This window comes from Dioscorea cayenensis, chromosome 15, assembly GCF_009730915.1.
Source record: "Dioscorea cayenensis subsp. rotundata cultivar TDr96_F1 chromosome 15, TDr96_F1_v2_PseudoChromosome.rev07_lg8_w22 25.fasta, whole genome shotgun sequence".
Taxonomy (NCBI): domain Eukaryota; kingdom Viridiplantae; phylum Streptophyta; class Magnoliopsida; order Dioscoreales; family Dioscoreaceae; genus Dioscorea; species Dioscorea cayenensis.
Window position 1 is genome coordinate 16,033,653 of NC_052485.1, and position 23,399 is coordinate 16,057,051.

A 23,399-nucleotide genomic window follows, 5' to 3' on the forward strand; every position below is an offset into this window, starting at 1 on the left:
TTTACGCTTTCCCATTAATCTGAAATAAAAAATTAACAAAATAATTTATTTCCTCATAAAAAAATGCCTCAAATAAATCTTAGTTAAAGGAAAATAAGTAATGTGCCTTTATATGCTCTTAAAGTACATGCATTAACCAAGATAATCAAAATATAATAAAATTCAAACACACAAATTAAACTTCATACCCACATAGTCACATCAACAAAATAAAATGAACAAATGTGGTTCTATAATCAACATCTATAACACGAAATTAAATCATAAAATAGATCTAAAAAAGGTCCTCATTATGTTCATAAAGAGCTTGTTCTTCTTCATGCGCCGTTTTCATTTCTTGTGTGAGCTCCACTCCATCAACTTCATTTCGAACCCATTTTGTAGTGTCATGTGAGTCATCATCTTGTACTTCTCCACTCCCTTGACCCCTATTAAAGGATGATCCACCACCGATATCATATATGTCTCTAAGTTTTGCATGCTTGACAATAAGCCAATCTTTATTCTTTTCATCTTGAACATAAAAGACCTTCTTAGCTTGTGATGCAAAAACAAAAGGATCATCAACCAAATTAGTTCCACTATGAGCAAGATGTGAAAAATTCACAATAGTAAAACCAAATTTATCTTTCTTCAAACCTCTATTTGGATCGATCCAATCACATTTAAATAAAACAACCTTGAATCTACCACTGTAGTTTAGTTGAATGATGTCAGTTAAAACCCCATAATAGTTAATTTCTCCTTCAATAGGTCGTGCATCCCTTGAACTTGCATAACTCATCATCTTAGATGTTACAACAACCCCACTATTTTGAGTTTTCAACCATCTTTCACGAGCTTTGGTGTGAAATCTAAAACCATTAACAATGTATCCAGTGTATCTCCTTGTTGTATCCATTGGACCACGAGCAAGTAGTCTAAGTTCATCGGTGATGTTTGCATTTCCTTGTTGCTCCAATTGTGCAACCTATGTAATATCATACATAATTAATTAAAATAATGCTATAACTTAAAAATATTATAAGTAATCCAAACGTGAAGTCACACTTACATGATCATGAAACCAATCATGAAATGTTTCACTTTGTAACTTTTGTATCTCATAAGGCGAAAGACGTGGGGAGCGATTACGCCTCTTAATAAATTGCTCATGCTTCCTAAATACAAAATTAAATATACTAAATAAAAGAATTTCAATTAATATAATTTAGCACACATAAAAATTTATATGATGAATTAATCTTACTTTAAAAATGGAGCAACTCCATCAAAATTGAAAAACCCATAACGATGTGCTTGCACCAAAGTTTGGTTGTCAAGTGTAATACGTGAGACCCTCTTACGCTTGTTACTACTAAAGCCTTTATTTTTTTTCCTTCCCAATGGTCTTCCAACATTTGCAAAAAAGGATACTTCCTCATCATTGGCAACATTTTGATCTTCTTCATTTCTAGTTGATTGATTGAAGCTAGTTTCAGTCCCCACTAAATATCGTGAAGCAAAAGTTAAACATTCATTAGCTAAATAGCCTTCTGCAATTGAACCCTCTGGACTAGCTCTATTACGCACATACATCTTAAGCGTAAGAAGAAACCTATTCAAATATAAATTCAAATATAAGTATATGTATTAAATATAAAAATAAAATTTAGGTATTTAAAATAAATATTTAGAATGCAACATATACCTCTCAACAGGATACATCCACCGATATATGACTGGACCAGCAAGTCTTGCTTCATTTGCTAAATGAATAACCAAATGTACCATTATGGTAAAAAAAGACGGGGGAAAATTTTTTTCCATTTCACATAATGTTGAAGTAGCTCGATACTCAAGCAAATCAAAGTCACTTTCTTGAAGAACCTTAGAGCAAAGGTCTTTAAAAAAATTGGACAAGTCAATTAGAATTGAGCACACTTTTTCAGGTAAAGAACATCGTATTGCTATGGGAAGAAATTCTTGCATTAATACATGACAATCATAACTTTTCAGTCCTATGAGCTTCCGTTGTTTAAGTTGCACACAACGTGAGATATTAGAAGAATATTCATCTGGAGTTCTCATTTCCTTGAGAATCTTCAAAAAAGTATTTTTTTCTTCCAAACTCATCTGATAGGAAGCTTGTGGTAAATATTGAATATTAGTGTCAGGACGAGTTTTGGAATGAAGAACGCTCCTGATACCCATTTCAACAAGATCAAGTCTGGACTTATAAGTGTCTTTTGATTTCCCATCTTGTCCAATCAATGTGCCAAAGATGTTATCACATACATTTTTTTCTATGTGCATGACATCAAGATTATGACGCAATAGAAGATGTTTCCAATAAGGCAGTGAAAAAAATGCTCTTCTTTTTCCAAGGTCCATCTTTGCTACCATTCATATCTTCCACTTGTCTCAACACTTCAATACCAGATGATGGTAATGGAGCATTTCTAAATTCTTGTGTCCCATCAAAAGAAAGTTTATCATTACGAAACCTATGGTTAGGTTTCAACCATCTACGATGGCCCATGTAACAATGCTTTCTACTATGTTTTAACCACTTAGAATTGACATCATATCCACAATAGGGACATGCATACTCTCCCTTCATACTCCATCCAGACAATTGGCATATGCAGGAAAGTCATTGATTGTCCAAATAACTGCTGCATGTAACTGAAAAGTTTGATTTGTGGCCGCATCAAAAGTCTCTATACCAACTTCCCAAAGCACTTGCAATTCTTCAATCAACGGTTGCAAGTATACATCTATATTGTTTCCAGGTCCTTTTGGACCAAGGAATAAGCAAGGAAAGAATAAAGTTTGACTGCTTCATACACATCCATAAAGGTAAATTATAAGGTATCAAGATAACAGGCCAAGCACTGTGAACAATAGTCATAGTTTTGAATGGATTGAAACCATCAGAAGCTAATCCCAACCGAACATTACGAGGATCAGGGGAGAATTGAGGATATCGAGAATCTAATTCTTTCCAAGCTTGAGAATCTGCAGGATGTCTTTGGCATCCATCTTTGGTACGTTCATGTTCATGCCAAGTCATTAGAGAAGCAGTTTTTGAAGACATAAATAACCTTTGCAATCTTGGAATAAGAGGAAACCATCGTAATATTTTTGTAGATTTTTTTTTCTTTTTTGTAAAAACATCTTCAGAATCACTTTTTCCATCATTCAAGCTCTCTTTCCATCTTGAAGCTCCACATTTTGTGCATTTGTCTTCATTTGCATTCTCCTTCCAAATTAGTATGCAATCATTGGGGCAAGCATGAATTTTTTCATAACCCAAACTTAATGCAGAAATCATCTTTTTCATTTCTTGATATGACCTTGGCAATGTATTACCTTCTGGTAGAACAAGTTTCAACAGCTCTAGTAATGCATTGAAGGACTTGTTGGTCCACCCATTAAAACATTTAATGTGGAACAAATAGATCGCAAAAGAGAATTTTGTGAAATTCTTGCAACCCGGATATAATTCCACCTCAACATCTTTAAGCAAGCTATAAAAATTGTCACTATGAATTCTGTGAGTATAATGTTGGCCCCAGTGACTTTCTTCTGATTGCATATTATGGACATCAGCATTCATATCTTCTTCAACCATCATATCATGCAATAACTCATGAATACCATTGCCAAACACTATTTCTTCTTCATTACTTATAACAGTAGAAGTAGCTACTTCCGTGGTTTCCCCATGAAAAAAATCCATCGAACATATCCTTTAAGAAAAGCCATCACAAATAATGTGATCAAATGCTTCTCTTCGGGACACCCTATATGTGTTCACACATTTAACACAAGGACACCAAATTTTACCATCTTCGGATAATTTGGCAAAGGCAAAATCTAAGAAATTGGTGACCCCATTTATATACTCTTCACTTGCTCTTGATGTAAGGTTTACCCACGTTTTATCCATAAGTTGAAGAATTAACACTGAATAATAACAATAGATTTAAATTACTTGTGAGAATTAAAAAAATTTAAAATAAAGAATGATTTATAATATTAGTGTTTGCATATATTTTATTTCCACATGCCAATACTTATTAGAGAAACTATTATAAAAATAATGTTATAATAGGAAAGATTTATTGTTAAATAGTTTACTAATAATGTTATAAAAAACTTAGATGACAGTCTACATGATTCCTTTGTTTAGAATATGTTAATTAAACTTCCCATTACACTAACCAATTCTACATGATTTATTATAGATGACAAAGCCATGAAATTGACTAATGAGCATGCATTTTGATTTTGTTTGCAACTCCTAAACTTAATTAGATGTCATTTTATAAAAATAGCAATACAAGATTATCCATTTTACCTCCAAATAGTTTCTCACTCGGAAATAGTTGATTTCAAGTGCTTGACCCACCAAACATGCCTTCTTGCTTCACAATACAAGATCCCTGCAAATATTCCACAGACACAATTTGTATATTTATTAATATGAGAAAGTAAAGTGTATGCATCGTTTACCTGTTAGAGTTTTGCAGGTTTGTGATTTGCTACCTCAGTTTGGATGATTCTTGTTGATAGTACTGAAACATTGAGTAAATATTCTTTTTGGTTAGGCATTTCTAACTTTTCAAAACATGCAAACAAGAAAAAAAAAATGTTTAGAAAAATACAACATGGCTTAAAAACTAGAAAGAGTAATATTGATTCATTTGATATATTTAATTTAAAGGAGTTTCTCACGTTGCATGTATGAACTTGTAAAATTTGAACTCAGATAAATAGTTTTGCATGTGATTGCTGTTTATTGTTCTACTATATTAATATCAACTTAAACGAGTGACAAAAGTATATATAAACTTACAAAAGTTTTATGACCAAGAGATTCCAGTGTTTTTCTGTCAATTTTAAGATGAGAGACTTACAAGTGTTTATTAATAAAGAGCAATTACTGTTCAGCATATATGATAAGTGAAAAGAAATATACACAATGAATGATATATAATTGAATATGCTACGCTATACCCAGCCAACCATGCAAAGGGTGTGTATGTGGGGAATATAGATAGGTCTTTGGAGGGTGAGACTGTCTGCACTTAAAACCCCTAGATCTAGAAGCCATAGCTACAGAAAACATAGATGAGACAAGTCCATGTGACAAATCCTTGGTTTCCAAACCCTAAACCATCCCAGCTCAACACATGGAGCCAGACATAAATGTCTTGGATCATGACTGCCAAAAAGTCCATTCTCTGAGAAAAGAAACAAAAACTTCATACCCTCCTTACATTCCCTTCATACACAGTTCATGTCATGCGTGCCTGGTTGGGTCTGATGCTTGTTCTCCGTCTTCGCCGCTGAGGGAGTCTCCATGAGCGTCAAACTCCGGCGACCATGCACCACGCTCGAAGCCATAACACGTGGACTCCGACTCGGTGACCAGACCTCGGTGACGGTGAAAGCGGAAGGACGGTGACCGGAACAAGGTATAGAGAATTCTAGGGTTATATTTCATTGCTTTTACATTCTCTTGTGCGAATCTGGAAACGCGGTTTGGTTATAGGCTAAGCCACCGGCGAAGAAGAGCCGGAGTGGAGAAGAGGGAGCCGGGAAAACCATCGGAGGAGAGCGAAGCTCCCCTTACGTCCCACGTCCCAGAGCTCGGCGTGGCTGAGCCACTGATAGCCATAGTTTGGCGGAAAGAGTAATCCTCGTCATTAGAATCTAATCATTAATTAATTATTTTTTTCTTTTTAAATTTTTCTATAAAAATGTTGTTTTTAAAAAATTAATTTTTTTAGGCAAGGAGGAGAAAAATAAATGCTAGGATGAAGCTGCTGCGAGGAATTGGTCCCCAGTTTGACAGAAGGTCGACTGATTTAAAAGTTATTTATTTTTATTTTATTTGGGTGAAATAAAAAGGGTTTATATGGCATGGTTGTTATTTTTGGTGAATCAAAGGGTCTTGATGAAGAAGTAGTGGGTAGGCAAACAGTTGGATTCGTGGGGTGGTGTGATCCGGTTGGTCTACCAAACATGCGGTCGGGTTGGGCTTGGAAACAATGACAGATGCTTGTAAAAGTTTTGCATTTTTTAGGCTTTCCTTTTCTCTGCTGTTTACCGCATTATTGATCTTTTGCCCATAAGGTTATTATTCATTGTGTCCCTAAACTTTAAATATATATATATATATATATATATATATATATATATATATCTATAGATATAGATATATATATATTGAAAGGGTCTGCCTAAAAGGAAAAAAGAAAAGGCTTTTAATTAATGAGTTTTTCGTTTAGAAGGCAAGCCATTATTATTATTATTATTATTATTATTATTATTATTATATAAAAGGGGTGTACGATTGTGGTAAAATCAAAAGCCCAATTTTCTAGTGAATACCGGAATTTATGTCCTTGTTGTTCACATGCCGGAAATACATCAATGTCCCTAATCAAATCGTTTTACTTAGTTAATTAATTAAGCACACGCTTTTCAACTTCCTAACTATTTGAGTTTACTTTGTAAATTAAAAAATAAAATAATATAAATTAGATATCAGGCACGGCGCTGGCGCCGGACGAAATCATCAACCACGTCCAGTCATTGCAGAGGCTTGTTGAGGTATGTACAGAGAGCAATATAAAATCCTTGTTAATTTCCAAAAATACCCCGAACAGTGTATTTTCTAAGTTTTAATTTTTAGGAACCAGCACCAGCAGCAAATTATGACTTTCTAGTTTCTTTAGTTCTTTCTTACGTTCAAGGTACTACTACTGCAAGCTAATTTTCTCTAGAACAAAAGCTAGCGTACATACTACACAAGCACATAATAACAACAACCCCCTTGAACAAACAAAGTAAATGGGGACATTTTCTTTGCTTTGGGATCAGTAACTGCACACACACTTATTTTTCTTGATACACTGATTTCTATACTTGATTTCCTTGTTCTTGCAGTGCCCATGCATGCTAACCAGTTGAAGACAGAACTATGAGAAAGCCAGAAGGGAGTAGTGTTTTCTTGTTAAATCCTCATTGTACATAACTGATAAGTGCTTGTTAGGAGGCAGAGTAGGGTGGGAGAAGAGACCTAACCTCTCTCTATGCATTCTTTAGGATTGTCAATTTCTCTGCTATTTGCTTGGAGGAAATGATGAAACCCTAACTTCTCTCGCCATATATATTATATATAATGTCTACATTGTCTAGTATTTGGTAATTCTGTTCTTCAGATGCTATTATTGACTTCTCTTGGTTCTTGGTTCTCATTTCAGTCTATTACGAGCATGTATATATATATAATACTACATAACAAGCAAGCCTTCATTTGGGCACACTCAATTTCTTGTCAAAGAGCAACTTGAATGTGCAAATATATTATTGTTTGATTTGTACAAGAAAAGTACGAAACTGGAAAAGCTCAAATGTTCGTCTGGATCGGCAATTGGAGCACAACCGATGGATTAAGACAAAACTCAAAAGAGGCCACAAGCACCAGCCGACAGATGTGACGCTAGATGTCTTGCTCTTAATATGAAAAAGCCCCTACGTCTTGTTAGGTAAATCTGGGAGGAGATATTTCATGCCCTATTCTAATTATATAACGTATCTATCTTTGCCCTTGCTGGTAAAACAGCCTTATACGGTTATACCTTACCCAAAAATGGATGATTTTGTTTTTCTACAAGCAAAGCAAAAACGTTGTTTTAGTGGGAAATCACTATATGCCTAAAACTTGAAACCTGTAAGAGGTCATGTATCACATATATACAGCAAAGCTATACCTAAAATTTTCTGGAAATTTTCTTTAGTAACTCGTAAACAAAGCTCAAGTGTAAAATAAAATAATATCCTGGAGACCCACAGTGCATATAATACGATTAAAAACTTTTGGTTTACTTCAGGGCACAGACGCACCCTCCCAATGCAAAATAAAATGTAATTCATCCAGGGCTTACCTCCCCTTCTAGTAGGGAACACAAGCAATTTCAGACAAGGAGAAGCATATAGTGTGAATTGATAGCCTAGCAGATGAATTAAAAATGAGCAAACCAAGAAAAACATTGCTCAAACAGAGAAGTAATTGATTCATGAAACAAATGATTCAACAAATATATTGGACGGTATTAAGCAAAATAACATTAACCAAAGTTCAAAGCATTCCATCTGACGAGGACTGTCCCATTCCAAGATAGTTAAGTTTCAAAGCCCTTGAATTTTGCCAATTTATGTGTAAATCACCGACCTAGCATAAGGAATTTCTAGATGTTACAATCAAAAACCCTCAATTTCAATGACATTGACTCGAAAGATAACTATTCTTTTCAATCGTTCTATTCTAAAGGACAACCTTATCTTCACTTACTATTGTTTCCTTTATTGTTAAGTTTATCTCGGGATCATTAGTTTGATTTCTAGAATTTTATTAATCAATTCCTTGAAATTAGGGATCCAATGGCCGATTTACTCATGTTATGATCTTCTACATTGAAAGGCATGCACTCTTTAAGAAGAATGATATGAACCAAAGAGGTCAGGCATGTTCTTGTTTCACTTGCTTTATTTTCATATGCAATTCACAGAAAAAGAAAATATCAGGCTAGACTTCATCAAGTATTGTATTAAAGTTGAAGCTTCAAGAAAATGTCTCAAGGAAGATTGCAATCCAAAAAAAGAAGTGAAATGTTCATTTGTTCTCAAAAACCAAACCACCAATAGCAATAATCCTCCACAATATCCAATCCGTGAGTTTCTTTTCTCCAATTTTTTTTCAAGTATCCACATAAAATCTGGATAACAAGACATCCCAACCAGCATAGATGGAATCAAATGAGTAATTGAGCAACCGATCTAAAACCACACTATCAAAAAAAAAAAAAAGTCAAGAAACTATCAAAGATTTCCATCTATAAACCATTTCTAATGTCAAAAATCTCATCATCACCAATAACAAATCTAATGAAACATTCATTTGGATTTATAATCAAATCATCAATAGCAATCATCCTCCTCAAATATCAATGAGCTCCTTCTCTCCAAAATTTCAAGAAATAAAACATAAAAATTTCGGATAACAAGGCATCTAATCAACCATGGATGGAACCAAATGAGAAATCTATCGACCGATCCGAAAAAAATAACAAAATCATTCACTATGAAACAACAAAGATCACATCCAAATTTGAAAAATAACCAACAATCAAATCAAAAAGAGCTCAAAATCAAACTCACCGCTACCATAGCAAAGCCCCTGAACCTTGATGATGCGGGCGTTGAAGCCATGGCAATACTCTAAAAGCAATTGAACCTTCTGCATAAGTAATCATATGGAGTTCAGAACACAACTGAGATACTTTGGGTTCATTCCAAAGCAACTAAGCAAGATACCAACCAGATGAACTAGATTCAACAGCCAAGACAATCAAATTTGGGGAAAAGAAGAGAACAAGCATACCTCCGAGTAGGAATCAAGGATTAATTGACAGGTTTCATGGAGATCCTGCCATCTAATTCGAGTGTGCTTCTCCCCCACCAAGGTCTAGGGCACAACAGAGAGACAATTGAATCAAGGAAATGAGAGGATTTGAAACCAATTCTTCAAAAAAAGGAAAAAGAAGTGGATGAGTACCTGCGAGAAGGTTTAGGGTTTCGAGGAGCATCCGCGGGGAAAAAACCTCGATCCTCCGGCAACAATGAGAAGGGATGAAGATGGGCAATGAGAAGGGATGAAGATGGGTTTGTTGATGTTTTAATAACTTTTGTTTTTGTTATATAATAAAATTTATGAAAAAATATTTATTATTTATATTTTATAAAGTTTTAAGTTTTTATAAAGCTCTCTTATTCATTAAGTATTAATTATTTAAATTTAAATATTATAAAATTAACAATAAACCAATTCAATTTAACATAAGGATTATTTTTTTATTTTTGTATGAAATACTTACCATTTCATTAATTTATATAATGAACATTATTTGTTATTATACAAGAGCAAGTAAAACAATTATTCATTAAATATTTATTATTTAAGTTTAAATATTAAACAACTACCAATAAACCAATTGAATTTAACATAAAAATTAATTTTATATTTTTATATGAAATAATTATAATTTCATTAATTTATATAATAAACATTATCTTTTAATAACATGCGTTTTTTCAATATATATATATATATATATAGATATATTATATCATAATCCAATGTTAAAAGTAATTTTAAAAATAAATAAAATCAAATATTTATTTACTAAAAAATAAAATATTTTTTTAGTAGTTGCAGTAATGAATGCTAATCTTTTAAATATTTATTTCAATAATTATTTATATTAGTCAAATAAAAAAATATATAACAAATTAATTTATATAAAAATAATAAGTTAATTAATTTTTCATAAATTTGTAAATTAATTTATATATCCAATCGATATTCATTAGATTGTTATTTTTTTACTGAATGTGCTTATAATTTATAGAGTAAATTATCATGACATTATTTTTTATATTTGTTTTATAATGATTATTTTTTAATTTAATTATTATTCTCAATATAAATCTCAAATTTAATTCGATAATATTATTATTATTAAGCCATGCTCTACTAAACATAAATATAAAAAAATTAAATAAAAATTTAAAACATATAGCTCTACCAATGGAATGATTTCAGTCACTAAATGTCTCGATCTATTTTAACACTTTTTAAAAAAATTCATTGGTATAAATAATATATAGCTACTACATTTAACCGTTGCTATAGATAAGTATAAGTATAGAGTAGTAGTTATACCAATGGAACAATATCTGTAAGTAAATGTCATATTTATTCTGACAAATTGAATGTTCCGTTGGTATAGATAATCTATAGCTACAAATTTGACTGTTACTATAGATAAAAGTCTACCTATACCAACAGATTAAAATCCGTCATTAAATATCTTATATATAGTGACAGTTTTAAAGTATCGTCAGTAAAAACCAGTCTATAGCTACGGAATTTAACTGCTACTATTGAAAAGCGTCAGTATATGGCAATTTTTTTGTAGTGATTCCTTCTCTTTGTAAATATTTCAAGACTTTTCAAGATGCGTCGATGAAAGAAAAGCCTTATAGCCTACTATATGATCGTGTGCCCGATTGTGTGGCCTTAAGAGGAGAATGTTTGTCATCGCGTTTGTGGTAATCACTGTAGCAAAGTACTGTAGCAATTTTATTGTAGCAGTACTATAGAAAAATTACTGTTCATGCGTCGCGTGGAAATTCCTACAGCCCACACGGGCACATGGGAGCAAGTGACAGGCGCGATTTGAAGCTATAAATACACCGTTTGGCCGATTCTAAGGGGACTCTTTGCTAAGCTTTAGGCATAGACTTGTAGAGAAAGGCGGCTAGGGTTGGAGGAGAAGGTCTTCGCCGATTGAGAGGGAGTTCTTCACCAACTTTGATAGGTTCCTTCAATGTCATAGCATTGGGGAGCCATTGGCGACCTAGCTTCAGAGAGGAACCCTTCAAGACATGGAACTACCAATCAAGGCCAATCCGCACGAATTCGAGGGGGTTTTCTCTATGGGTTTTATTGCTTTTCATTGTATCCATTATGGTTTTGTAACTAGGCCCATGGAAGGTTAAACCCTAGTAGGTATTTGGGCATGTGAACCCTAAGATCTATACTTTGTATTGATTCTCTTAATGCTTCTAGTTAATCCGAGTTGTTTTGAGTTTTAATCTTGTGAGTTAATTGCTTGCTATTGTTGTTAATCCTTGTGGTTGATTTACATTGCATGATTTAATACATGGATGTGAGAGGTCTCCATTTGAGTTACATTGCCCTGATTTAATCCTTGGTCAATTTCTCCTCCGAGACCTTGTAGGAGACTAGTGCCTTTTGCTTGGAGACAAGGATTGGTTATCATTGGAATACCTCAACTCATTCGACTCAATTCTAGAGCATTTAGTGAATCTTGAGCTTCATAGAAGATCTTAGGGGGATCATTGCCCGAGTACCTCATCTTTAGTGATTGAGACTCTTCTACTTTATTTGTTGCATACTTGTTTGCTTTGCTTGCAATTAAGTTCACTCTATCATATTCATTGATTCCGACTAGATAATTGAGAAGTGGTTATTACTAATACTTCTGTTCCCTGTGGATTCGACTACCCGACTCAACGGGTAATTATTACTTCGACACCCGTGCACTTGTGGTTTATACGCACATTCGGACGTGTCATTAAGCATCCGAGAGAGACCCCACTTGAGCAAGTATACATGGGGTTCTCGAATCCCGAGCATCAGGCTCGATTTGAGAGATTATCAACACTTAGTTTTGGTCAGTCTTGTTTTGTGGATTTGATTGTGCTGAGAGAGATTCGGCAGGGTGACGAGCTAGCTGATGAGATTGATGAGATTCTAGCAGTGGGAAGCTGGAGAAGATTATTGACTATCCAAGAGCCAACTTTCCGTACGTTGACGCTAGAGGTGTTGGCGTCTTTTGAGTTTGATCAGCCATATGGGAGATTTGACACCGTGAATGCTATACAGTTTCGAGTATTTGGACATCCATTTTGCATGAGTGTCACTGAATTTTCCGTTCATTTTGGTTTGTATGACGAAACCTATACAGGTAAAGAGGAGTATGGACGCTTGCCAACGGATTTCCTGAGCATAGTAACTTCACAGCAAGCGTACTGAGTTTTGTGTGGACATGGGCAGTACGAACTAGGAGTGTCCAAGGCCACCAGTCTATCCCGGCTGAGCTACAGATACTTACACTCAGTCCTCAGCAGGTCTGTGTCCGGTCAAGGTGACAACACAACTGTTTTGAGCAGGCAGAACCTACTCTATTTATACTCCATGGTCTGCAATGTGCCGATTCACCTCGGGCACGTAGTGGCGGACGTCTTGAGGCACCAGGGCCAATTTGCAAGAGTAGGATTATTATTCGCTGGTCCCTACGTCACTAGACTCATCTCATCTTGGGGATGGGTTTTCTGGACGCCATCCACGGTGCCGAGAGGACTGTCGTGCCTTCTCCTCTTAGGTTTGATATGATTAGGATGATGGGGTTGGTGCGTACATGTGGGCCTGGAGCATACATTCTAGCTATGGCTTCTCCGGAGATCGCTGAGGGCGGGAGGGATATAGTGGAGCGTTTAAGACAGGTTCCTGAGTCTCAATTTGCACCGATAGGGACCGGAGCACCCTTTGCAGCGCAGGAGACACTCTGGCATTCGGTACCCATTTTTACTCCATCTCGAGCTCATGATCATTTTGAGAGGCTTAAGAGTGCTGTGGGTGAACTTCGGTCTGAGCTCACGGAGGTCCAGACTTTACAGGTTGCATAGTATGTGGGGATGATGGGGCGTCTTGATATCGTACTGCAGCTATTAGAATCCTCACCCTTTATCAGGAGATCGAGGACCCCTTCGGCATCACCACTACTATTTCCACCAGTGCCATTAGATTTAGCACCCGCAGCACCAACAAAGCCGATAGCGGACGACACCGACACTTGACTTTGTTTTCGTCGTTTTTATTACTTTTTGCATTTCATTTTGGACTTGTATACTCAGAAAGGACTTTCCTTCTGAGTTTATTTTCGTTTTGTTGCATCGAGTTGTATTCATTGCTTTATCTTTTATATACTCAAGTTTTATTGAGCTTCACTGAACCCCTTCATGTATGCGTGAAGATGGTCTTGTCAACATGGGAATTAAGAACTTGTCATGGACACGGCCAAGGTGTTTCGGCACTTGGCCGTGTGAGCTTCACAATCCATTGGAACATTACATCCAAGGATTTAGCTCCATCAAATGCAACACTAGGAGTCAGGGGAGTATTGTTTTGATTGCTTCTCCCACATTTGTTCTTGATTCTTGATTGATATACATTATGAGTGAGCTTGCATGTGTACATTGGGGACAATGTACAACTTATGTGTGGGGGGGAGGGGGGGACTTTCATAGTTCACACATCCCTTTTATATTAATTTTGATTGATATACATGCTCACATAGCTAAAGGCGGTTCACCTTAGTTGCAATGATTGTATTCTTGAGTTTAGGAGAATTTTTAACATTGAATGTTCTCATGCTCTAGTTTTTGCTTGAATTTCTAGGAATTTTTGCCCGATTGACACTTGTTGCACTACTCACTCTTTAAACTCTTTTGGAAACTCAAGCTTGATGTAAAAGGGACTAGTTATAGTTGTTTCTTTTGTTAATTCTGAAAAAAAAGGAAAATGAATATGAAAAGAAAGAACAAAAATAGTTTTATTGTTTAGTTGAGCTTGTTGGGTGCTAAAGAGCTACCGCCTATGAAGTATGAAGCTCCTCTCATAAGTCGGACACTAATTATGCTCTAATGAGAGAAAGAGCTATCTCATAGGATGAACGAAAGCTACCACTTCAGTAGAAAGAGCTACCACCTCGAAAGTGTGAAAGCCACCTTAGCGGCCGCTTTGGAAAGGGCTACCTTAGAGGATGTGTGAAGCTACTATTGATAAGTGCTTGAGTAGACATATTTTTATATATGTTTTACATGCATTGAGCATCATTTTTACTGTGGTTTATGTCTCATATTGTGTATTTGGTGTTCTTTTATGCATATAGGTTGTGAATGCCTTGAAGAGTAAAAAGGAAGCAAAGATAGGCTATAAAGACACAATGTTTGGAGTTCTTGTTCAATTCAAGGATCAAGACACGAGAGCAGTTCATAAACGTGGAGATGTGTGCCAAATTCCAAGAAGATTCAAGTCAATTCACTATTTGGAAGGGCACAAAGGCAGCCACATCTTCATATTCCTTCTCTTTGTGAAGATTGCAAAACCTCTCAAAGATACGTCGATGAAGAAAAGATTTATAGCCTACCACATGGACGTGTGCCCGGACATGTGGCCTTAAGAGAAGAGTGTTCGGATCGTGTTTTGTGAAAAGTACTGTAGCGAATTGCAGTCCTGTAGCAATTTCAATGCAGCAATTTCACTGTAGCAGTACTGTAGTAAGATTCAAGTCAATTTCACTGTAGCGTGAAATTTCTGTAGCCCACGCGGCCGCGTGGAAAATCCACACGGGCGCGTTAGGGCACGTGACAGACGCGATCTAAGGCCTATAAATAGCCGTTTTGCCCTATTATTTCTCATCTTTTGTGCGGCTCTTGATGGGTGAGACGGCTAGGGTTTGGAGAGGAGGTCTTTGCGGCTTTGGAGGCGCTTCGTCACCAACTTTGATCGATTCCTCCTCCGTCATAGCATAAAGGAAGCCACTGGTGAACCTAGCTTCGGAGTGGGTCCTTCAAGACGTCGAAGCTCTCCATCAAGGCCATCAGTTCATATATAAGGGGGTTTATTTCTATGGTTTTAATGTACTTTCATTCATTGATGGTGTGTTTTTGTATGTTGCTCCATGGAGGGCTAAAAACCCTAGAGGGTATTTGGGCTTAGTGAACCCTAGGATTCTCATCTTTTTGTGGATTTGCTTTTGTGTTTCTATTTAATCCGAGTTTGATTAAGTTTCATTCTTGATTGTTTAATGCTTGCTTGCCTTATTGATCTTATGGTTATTTGGTTTGCATGATTTGTTGCCTTGGTGGGAGAGAGATCTCCATTAGGGTTAGAACCTCAAGATTGAAGAGGGTTGAGAGGGTGAGTCATGAGATAGTGAAGTATCCCCTTTCCCCTCCGATTGGTGTATTCTATCTCCATTCCCTAAGCTCTATGCAACCATATTTGGTGGGAGGCGTGAGATTGCTCGATTTCTCCGCCGGGACCTTGTAGGGGGTTAGGATCCTTCGCCGGGAATTAGGGGTTGGATCAATCTTTAGGAATTGGATACACGCTTTGGAATCCCTAGAGTGCTTTTTGCGGTCATATGTGGTGTGAGGTGTTGAGATTGAGCGATTTCTCCACCGGGACCTCGTAGGGGGACTAGTATCGGTGATCTAGAGATAGACCCGATTATGTTTGGATTTCCACGACTTAACTTACTCATCATAGAAACACTTTGCTTATTCGGTACTTAATACCTGAATCCTAGGGGGAGCATTGCCCGAATACCCCACTTTTACTGATTGAGATCTCCATCCATTTTACCCTTGCATATTTGTCTCCGGTATTCATTACTTCACACATTAGATCACCACACCTTTCCATTTATCATTAGGTTAGAGAGCATAGAAGAAGTTAGTACTAGTAGCCCTGTTCCCTATGGATTCGACTACCCACTCACCGGGGTAACTATTACTTCGACACCCGTGCACTTGCGGTACATACACGCATATTCGGACGCGTGTCAACTACCATCTTTGAAATTTTGGTTACTTTTTGTAGATAAATAAGTCCTTTATACTTGGAACTTTGAGGAGTATACCTTGGGTTGACTTGAGTGAGTTCACACACTTACACGATTTCGGGTTTGTTGTCCTTTTTTATTCAAGTTTTTATCTAGAGCATTAATTTTTTGTATTTAGTGTTGAAATCTGCATTACTTGTAGAATGCTCTCTTTGTATGCTTTGGTGAACCTAAGGCCAAGCACTTCCAATATTTACTTCGTCTATGCTTTAATGTTTTAATTTTTGCTTGAGGATAAGCAAAAGCTTAAGTGTGGGGGAGTCTGATAAGTGCTTGTGCGATAAGAATGCGAAGTGTTCTTTCCTTATGATGAGCATTATTTTTATCGGGTTTTAACGCTAATATGTGTGTATTTATATTACTTTCCTGCAGATAGTGTTGTGAGGCCGAATATTAGAGAAAGAAGCCAATGTGGATCTTTAATGCACCAGTTGGAGGAAATCTTGAGAAGGTTCAAACGCGAAGACATAAGTCGGGTTCGAAATGCGGGAATGTGTGCCAACCTCCTTGTATTCAAGTTAGCACAATGATTTGGAGGGGCACAAGGGCAGTCACATTCAAGCATTTTGGCTTTTGCATGTTGTTTATATAAAAAATAATAATAATAAATAAATAAAATGTATCCCCTAATTTAGACAAAATATTCAAAATATCCAAATCTCAAGACTAGCCAAGAGCACCGATCTCAAGGCAGTCTGAAATACACAAATCTCAAGATCAGCCAAGAGCACCGATCTCGAGGTAATCCAAAATATCCAAAATACACAAATCTCAGGACTAGTCGAAAGCACTGATCTCAAGATGGTCTAAAATACTCAAATCTCAAGATCAGCCGAGAGCACCGACCTCGAGGCGATCCAAAATATCCAAAATACACAAATCTCAAGTCCAGCTGAGAGCACAGATCTCGAGGTAGTCTAAAATACTCAAATCCCAAGATCAGCCGAGAGCACCGATCTCGAGGCGATCCAAAATATTAAAAAAAACACACAAATCTCAAGACCTGCCAAGTGCACTGATCTCGAGGCGGTCTAAAATATTAAAAAAAACACACAAATCTCAAGACCTGCCAAGTGCACTGATCTCGAGGCGGTCTAAAATACTAAAATCTCCATATTAGTCAAGAGCACATATCTCGAGGCGATCCAAAATATACAAATTTCAGGACTAGTTGAGAGCACCGATCTCGAGGCGATCCAAGATATTCAAATCCCAAGATCATACGATGGCACAAATCTTGAGGCGATATAAATTCCAAAATCAATTATGAATATAAATCACGAGGCAAACATATATATATATATATATATAAAAAGATAAATTAAAATAAATTAGCAAAAAAAAAGAAAGAAAAAAGAAAAGATATATATATATATAAATAATAAATAACATCCGATAATATATAAATAAATAAATAAATAAATAAATAGATAAATATATCAAATCAAATCAAAATCAAATTAGATAAAGATAATATATATAATAAAATAATATAAATGAAATCAGATAAAAAAATAATTATAATAAATAAAAAATAATAATAATAAAATAATAAAAATTTAAATTAAAATGAAATAAATCAAATAAAGTGATAATATAATAAAGAAATAATATATATATATATATAATAAAAAATATACATAAGAGATAAATAAATAAATAAAAATAATAATAAATAAAAATAGTAAAAATAATAAAAAAATACTATATTTATAATAAAATAAATAAAATAAATCTAATTAGTGAAACATATATATAAAAAAATATTACAAAATAAAATATAAATATATATAATAATATATAATATATAATATATAATGATAAATATAATAATATTAAAAATCTACGTAGTTTGTGCCGTGCCCCCAACGATCAACCCGTTATCTTCACAACCGCCCACCATCCTCACGATCGTCCCACGTCTGCACACCAACCCGGCCTTTATAAAAGGACGGAGAGAAGAATGAAGGGGACGGGAGAACGAAAGACGGAAGAACGAAGGAAGAGTAGAAGGAGGCGAAGAAAGAAGGAAGCGAAGGAGAAAAGGAAGATCGGAAGCGAAAGAAGAGAAGACAGAGACGAAAGAAGAAGAAGGAAGACGAAGGCAAAGAAGAACGATCGAAAAGGAGAAGACGAAGGTGTTCCTCTCCTCCCATGCCTACATATGAAGTAAAAAAAATTGTTGCCGTTGCCTGCCAATGTTGCCGTTATTGCCACTGTATCTGCTTGTCGATGTCGATGCTGATCCCGACATTGCTACCTGTCATTGCTGCTACCTGTTGCTGTTGAGATCTACCGCTGTCCACTGCCGCTCCTGCTATCTGCTACTGTTGCCGCAATTGATGCCGATGATGCACACTGCCATTATTTCTGCTGATGTTGATGCTCACTATCATTATTGTTGTTGCGTCTCCCAGTCGTTATAAATGGACGAAGAAGCTAAGCCCGTGGTTGTCCCGTCCCGCCGGTGCTTGTTGATGAGGATATGGCTTATAATTGAAGTAAGGAGGATAAAGGTGCTGCATCGGAAGGCCATCATCGGTGCTCCGGTCGTTCATCCCTGAGGAGAACAATATCATTGTCCGCGCTCATGCTCGTTTCGGTGTCCGATGAGCCACGATCGCTTGGTTGCTTACGCCGACAAGATGATGATGTGCATGTCTCCACCGCCATTAGAGATAATGTCACCGGAGAGCATGAAGAACGCCGCTGTGAAACGTATGGGAGTCATAGAGATTGAGCTCGATACATAATAAGGAGAGATGCACTGCTGTTTTGGGTCGAAAGCCTCCCTATTTTCTTCATGATCAGAATCCAGATGACAATATGAAATTCAGGTCTTCAAAAAGATTTAGAGATGGACGAATCAACTACAAAAGAAACTGATCTCTTGGTGATTGGAAGTCTACAAAGCAAGCAATTCCTAACCCTGGGCCAAGAAGACATGCATTGAAGCAACAACAAATGTGAGGAAGACTATTGATAATCTTGTTAAACCCTATCATGTTTCAATGGGCAGGAATGAAGAAGATAGCTCAAATAAAAAATAGTCTAAGGCAAGAGAACAAGCAGCAAATGAAGACATCGAAGCTGGAAACAACGAAAAGATGCGAGCATTGATATGGAGTCTTCTTCTCATCGGCATGTGGAATTTAAGGAGAAACAACAAGAAATCATAGAGCTCTACCCTTGTACTCAGAGCTTCACATCTCAACAATCTTACAAGAAATCATTCACATAAAGATGCATTTTACCATTAAAATCTCCAACAATAACACCCATCTCCGGTGAAAAAAAAAAAAAACTAACATCAACATTATGAAAAATATCCATGGGAGGTGCTAATTAAGATTGATCGAGAGTTCATGATGTGCCGTATGGGCCTGCAAAGTCAAAGGTTGCGTTGGTCACCAACGTGAACTATATGGCTTAAATAATAATTGAATAAATAAGTAAGTTGCATGGAATGGACGTGAGCTGATTGCCTCGAATTTACTTCAATCGAATGATGATCAAATCTATACCGTTCATCTTGTCTCAAACTTAAGCTTTTTTGCTTGATGATGAAATCACAACCTTCCAATCATACAAACATCTATCTTATGATGATCATATCTGAATCATTCATGTTGCCTGGAACTTAAACTATTTCTGCTTGATGATGAAATCATGGCCCTCGAATCTTATTTCCTAATGATCAAATCAGAACCATTCATCTTAAATTGCCTCGAACTTAAGCAACTTTTGCTTGATGATGAAATTACAGCCTTCCAATCATACAAACATCTGAATCACTCATGTTGCCTCGAACTTAAACTATTTATTCTTGATGATGAAATCATAGCCCTCCAGTCATACTGCCTGACTATCAAATCAGAACCGTCCATCTTATACATTGCCTCGAACTTAAACTATTTCTTCTTGATGATGAAATCATAGCCCTCCAGTCATACCTCCTGATTATCAAATCAGAACAATCCATCTTAAATATTGCCTCGAACTTAGACTATTTCTGCTTGATGATGAAATTCTAGCCATCCAATCCTATCTCTTGATGCTAAACATGATGATATAATCAGAATGATGATGATGCTATCATGAATGAAAATGATGAGAAGCATGAAATGAGAAGCATAATGAGAAGCATGTTATTGTGTGCCAACCATGATGATGATGAGGCTATCAATGATGATCCTGATGCTAAACATGATGATGATGATGATGCTATCATGAATGAAAATGATGATAAGCATGAAATGAGAAGCATAATGAGAAGCATGTTATTGTGTACCAACCATGATGATGTTGATGCTAAACATGATGATGATGATGATGATGCTATCATGAATGAAAATGAAATGAGAAGCATATCATTGTGTGCATGCATGCATACATGAACTAAATAGAAGAATCTAAAGGCGGGTTCTACCATTCAAAGGGTGCCCATGGGATGAGTATGGATTAATATATATATATATACATATATTATATATATTTTTGAGAAATGATATATTAAGATGATCATTTGAGGATGCATGGACCGGACTACATTTAATGTTATATTGTTGCACATGCTTTGCAACTTCAAAGCTTATATCAATCCGAGTGAAGATTGGAGTTATCTAGAATTGATGTATCAATCCAATGCAGTGAACTCATCCCAAAGCAATGGCAGGGAAGATTATCTCGAGGCAGCGACAATATCTAAAATAAATATACAAATTTCAAGGCAATAATAAGTTCTATATTTTAAGACAACAACGAGGCATGCAACGTGGCGACAAGGCATAGGCAGCAACACTAATATAAAGATATATATATATATATATATACATATAAAAGTTATATTTTGTAGTCCATATATATATATATAATAAATAGCAAAATTTATAATTCACACATTTTTTTGCCTTTACTTATACTTGAGCCCTTAATCGGAGGTTCCTAAGATTTCAGTCTGGGGTAATTAATAATGGAGGCTTGCCCCTATTAGGAATGGAAGAGCCCACAAAAATAAAATAATATTTGTAATTCGATATATAGCCTAGTGTCTCTTTACCGACAAGACACCAGGGTGTGTATTTTGGATCCCACACATGTACAACAAGATCTCCACCAACATGTCCGTTATTGAAGAATCAAACCGATCAATGGCGTAAACGTGTGCCCGTTTACGTTAACTCGATGAAAACATGGATTTGGGAGTGTTTCGGGCCGGTACTGCAGCAAATGCTGTAGCAGGTACTGTTCACAGCCGGCCGAAGAAGGAGTAAAACAGAGTATCCACACGGGCGTGTGGAAATCCCAAACGCTCGTGTGAAAAATCCACAAGGGCGCCCACATGGTCGTGTGGATTCCCGATTCCAGCCCTATTTAAGGCCGATTTGAGCCCCGATTTCAAAATTCTTTTCTCCATCTTTTCCCCAACTTGAGAGAAGGCTTTAGCTAGGGTTTTGAGAGGCATTGGCTAGGGATTTGGAGAGGTTCTACGGCTCCGAAATCGCGCTCCATTTGAGAGAAGGTTAGTGGGAGAGTTTTCATCGTCACCGATCCGGCAAGGTGTATCCTAGGCCTGACAAAGGGACCCTTGGATGAGTAGAGGACTCTCCACAAGACCATCACCATGACTATCGAGGTGGTTTTCTATGGATTCTTTCCTTTTACATTTGATTTCATTGATTGTAATTAGCTCCATGGAGAGCTAAACCCCCTAGTGGGTACTTGGGTATTTGTGAACCCTAGGATATATTCATTTCATTGAACCTCTTTATTATGCTTTCAATTAATTGATGTTTTATTTGAGTTCAAATCTTGAATGCTTGATTGTATGAATACTCCCTTAGAGTAACACTAGGGTTGAGAGTGCTTGTTGGTAACCCTTGTGAGTGAGTAACACACCACGAGAGTTAGACAAAGATAGATTGGAGAGGGTTGAGAGGGTGAGTAGAGAGGTAGCGGAGCGTCCTTTTTCCCCTCCAGTGTGATTTATTCTACCTTCCTTTCCTCAAGTTCTTTGTGGTTATAGTAGAGTGAATGGGCTAAAGGATGGCCTTCCGCTGGGGCTTAGTTGCGGTGCAACGGAGTGAAGCGTTGAAGTGGTTTTAGCACCTAGGCCTTAATTGTGGCTAGGGACCTTCCACCTGGATCAAAGGGTTAGGTCTACATCTAGGAAGAGGATTTATCACTTGGAATCCCTAGAACTCATTGCAATTCCATACGAGTGCGAGGTTGAGAGGTTATTCAATTTCTCCTCAGGGACATGTATAAAGTTAGGCATGGTTGACCTTAGATTTGGGACCATGTATTTAAAGATCTCCATGACTCATTATTGTATCAGTTAGAAAGTATAATAGAGGGTTCTTGCACTTGAAATGATTGTCCTAGGCGGAACAATATCCAGGTACCCCATTTATATCGATTGCCTTACTTTCTCCTTTACTTGTGCTCTCTTTCTTGTTCTTTTACTTTTGTTATTTTACATCTTGTCACAAATATCACTATTCATCTTTCACTTATTTAAGAAACAATTTAAGTGTTTTTATTCCCTGCTCCCTGTGGATATGATACCCCATGCAATGGGGGTTGTCACACCTCTCTATAGAAAGAGTGAATATCACCGGCTACTTGATTAGTAAGCCTAAGTAATGCATGACCATGCCCAAGGAAAATGATAAGAGTTATCATTTACTTGACCTAGTCAGTTCACTAAGAGATCAAGAATTAATTAGCATTAAAATAAGGGTGACTCACTCCATGCCTTATGCTAATTAAGATATTCAGTGGCAAAGGATTGTATGAGGTTGCGATAGGTTCATTAATTTTCGAAATTAAACTTCATTTAATATTTGGTAATCATATTATCTTGCTAGAGAATAATTATGATTTATGAGCATTAAAGTTGTTTAAGCTCATTGCCAATGTTGAATGGACCTACAGGATCGTACACTAAGAATACAGGGATCAAGGTTCATTATTTGTTACTCATTGGACCACCTAATTAGGGTTTTGATGAAAAACCTAATTACGTGGACCAAATAACTTATTCGGGTTGGGTCTTATTAAGTG

At 36.3% G+C, this 23,399-nt stretch overlaps 1 protein-coding gene and 1 long non-coding RNA gene across 2 annotated transcripts; both read right to left on the reverse strand.

Moving 5' to 3' along the window:
• Window positions 1–233: 233 nt before the first annotated feature.
• LOC120277730 lies at window positions 234–1,578 on the reverse strand. The gene is made up of 3 exons (XM_039284580.1): window positions 1,250–1,578; window positions 1,055–1,160; window positions 234–970 (listed from the first exon to the last, which is right to left on the reverse strand). The coding sequence occupies exons 1-3, from the start codon at window positions 1,576–1,578 to the stop codon at window positions 275–277; spliced, it is 1,131 nt and encodes a 376-aa protein (XP_039140514.1). The 3' UTR covers window positions 234–274.
• A 2,249-nt stretch (window positions 1,579–3,827) lies between these two features.
• On the reverse strand, window positions 3,828–4,568 carry LOC120277033. Its single transcript, XR_005541435.1, has 3 exons — window positions 4,501–4,568; window positions 4,346–4,430; window positions 3,828–3,951 (listed from the first exon to the last, which is right to left on the reverse strand). It is a non-coding gene; the product is annotated as an uncharacterized LOC120277033 (long non-coding RNA).
• Between the last annotated feature and the right edge of the window lie 18,831 nt (window positions 4,569–23,399).

What these genes read in the sequence shown, in the direction of transcription:
- LOC120277730 (XM_039284580.1), bottom strand. Translation starts at nt 1,578, where the DNA reads ATGTATGTGCGTAATAGAGCTAGTCCAGAGGGTTCAATTGCAGAAGGC. An exon ending in GGAGTTGCTCCATTTTTAAA is followed by an intron (nt 1,161 to 1,249) that starts GTAAGATTAATT and finishes TTTTGTATTTAG; the next exon opens with GAAGCATGAGCAATTTATTA. An exon ending in ATGATTGGTTTCATGATCAT is followed by an intron (nt 971 to 1,054) that starts GTAAGTGTGACT and finishes GATATTACATAG; the next exon opens with GTTGCACAATTGGAGCAACA.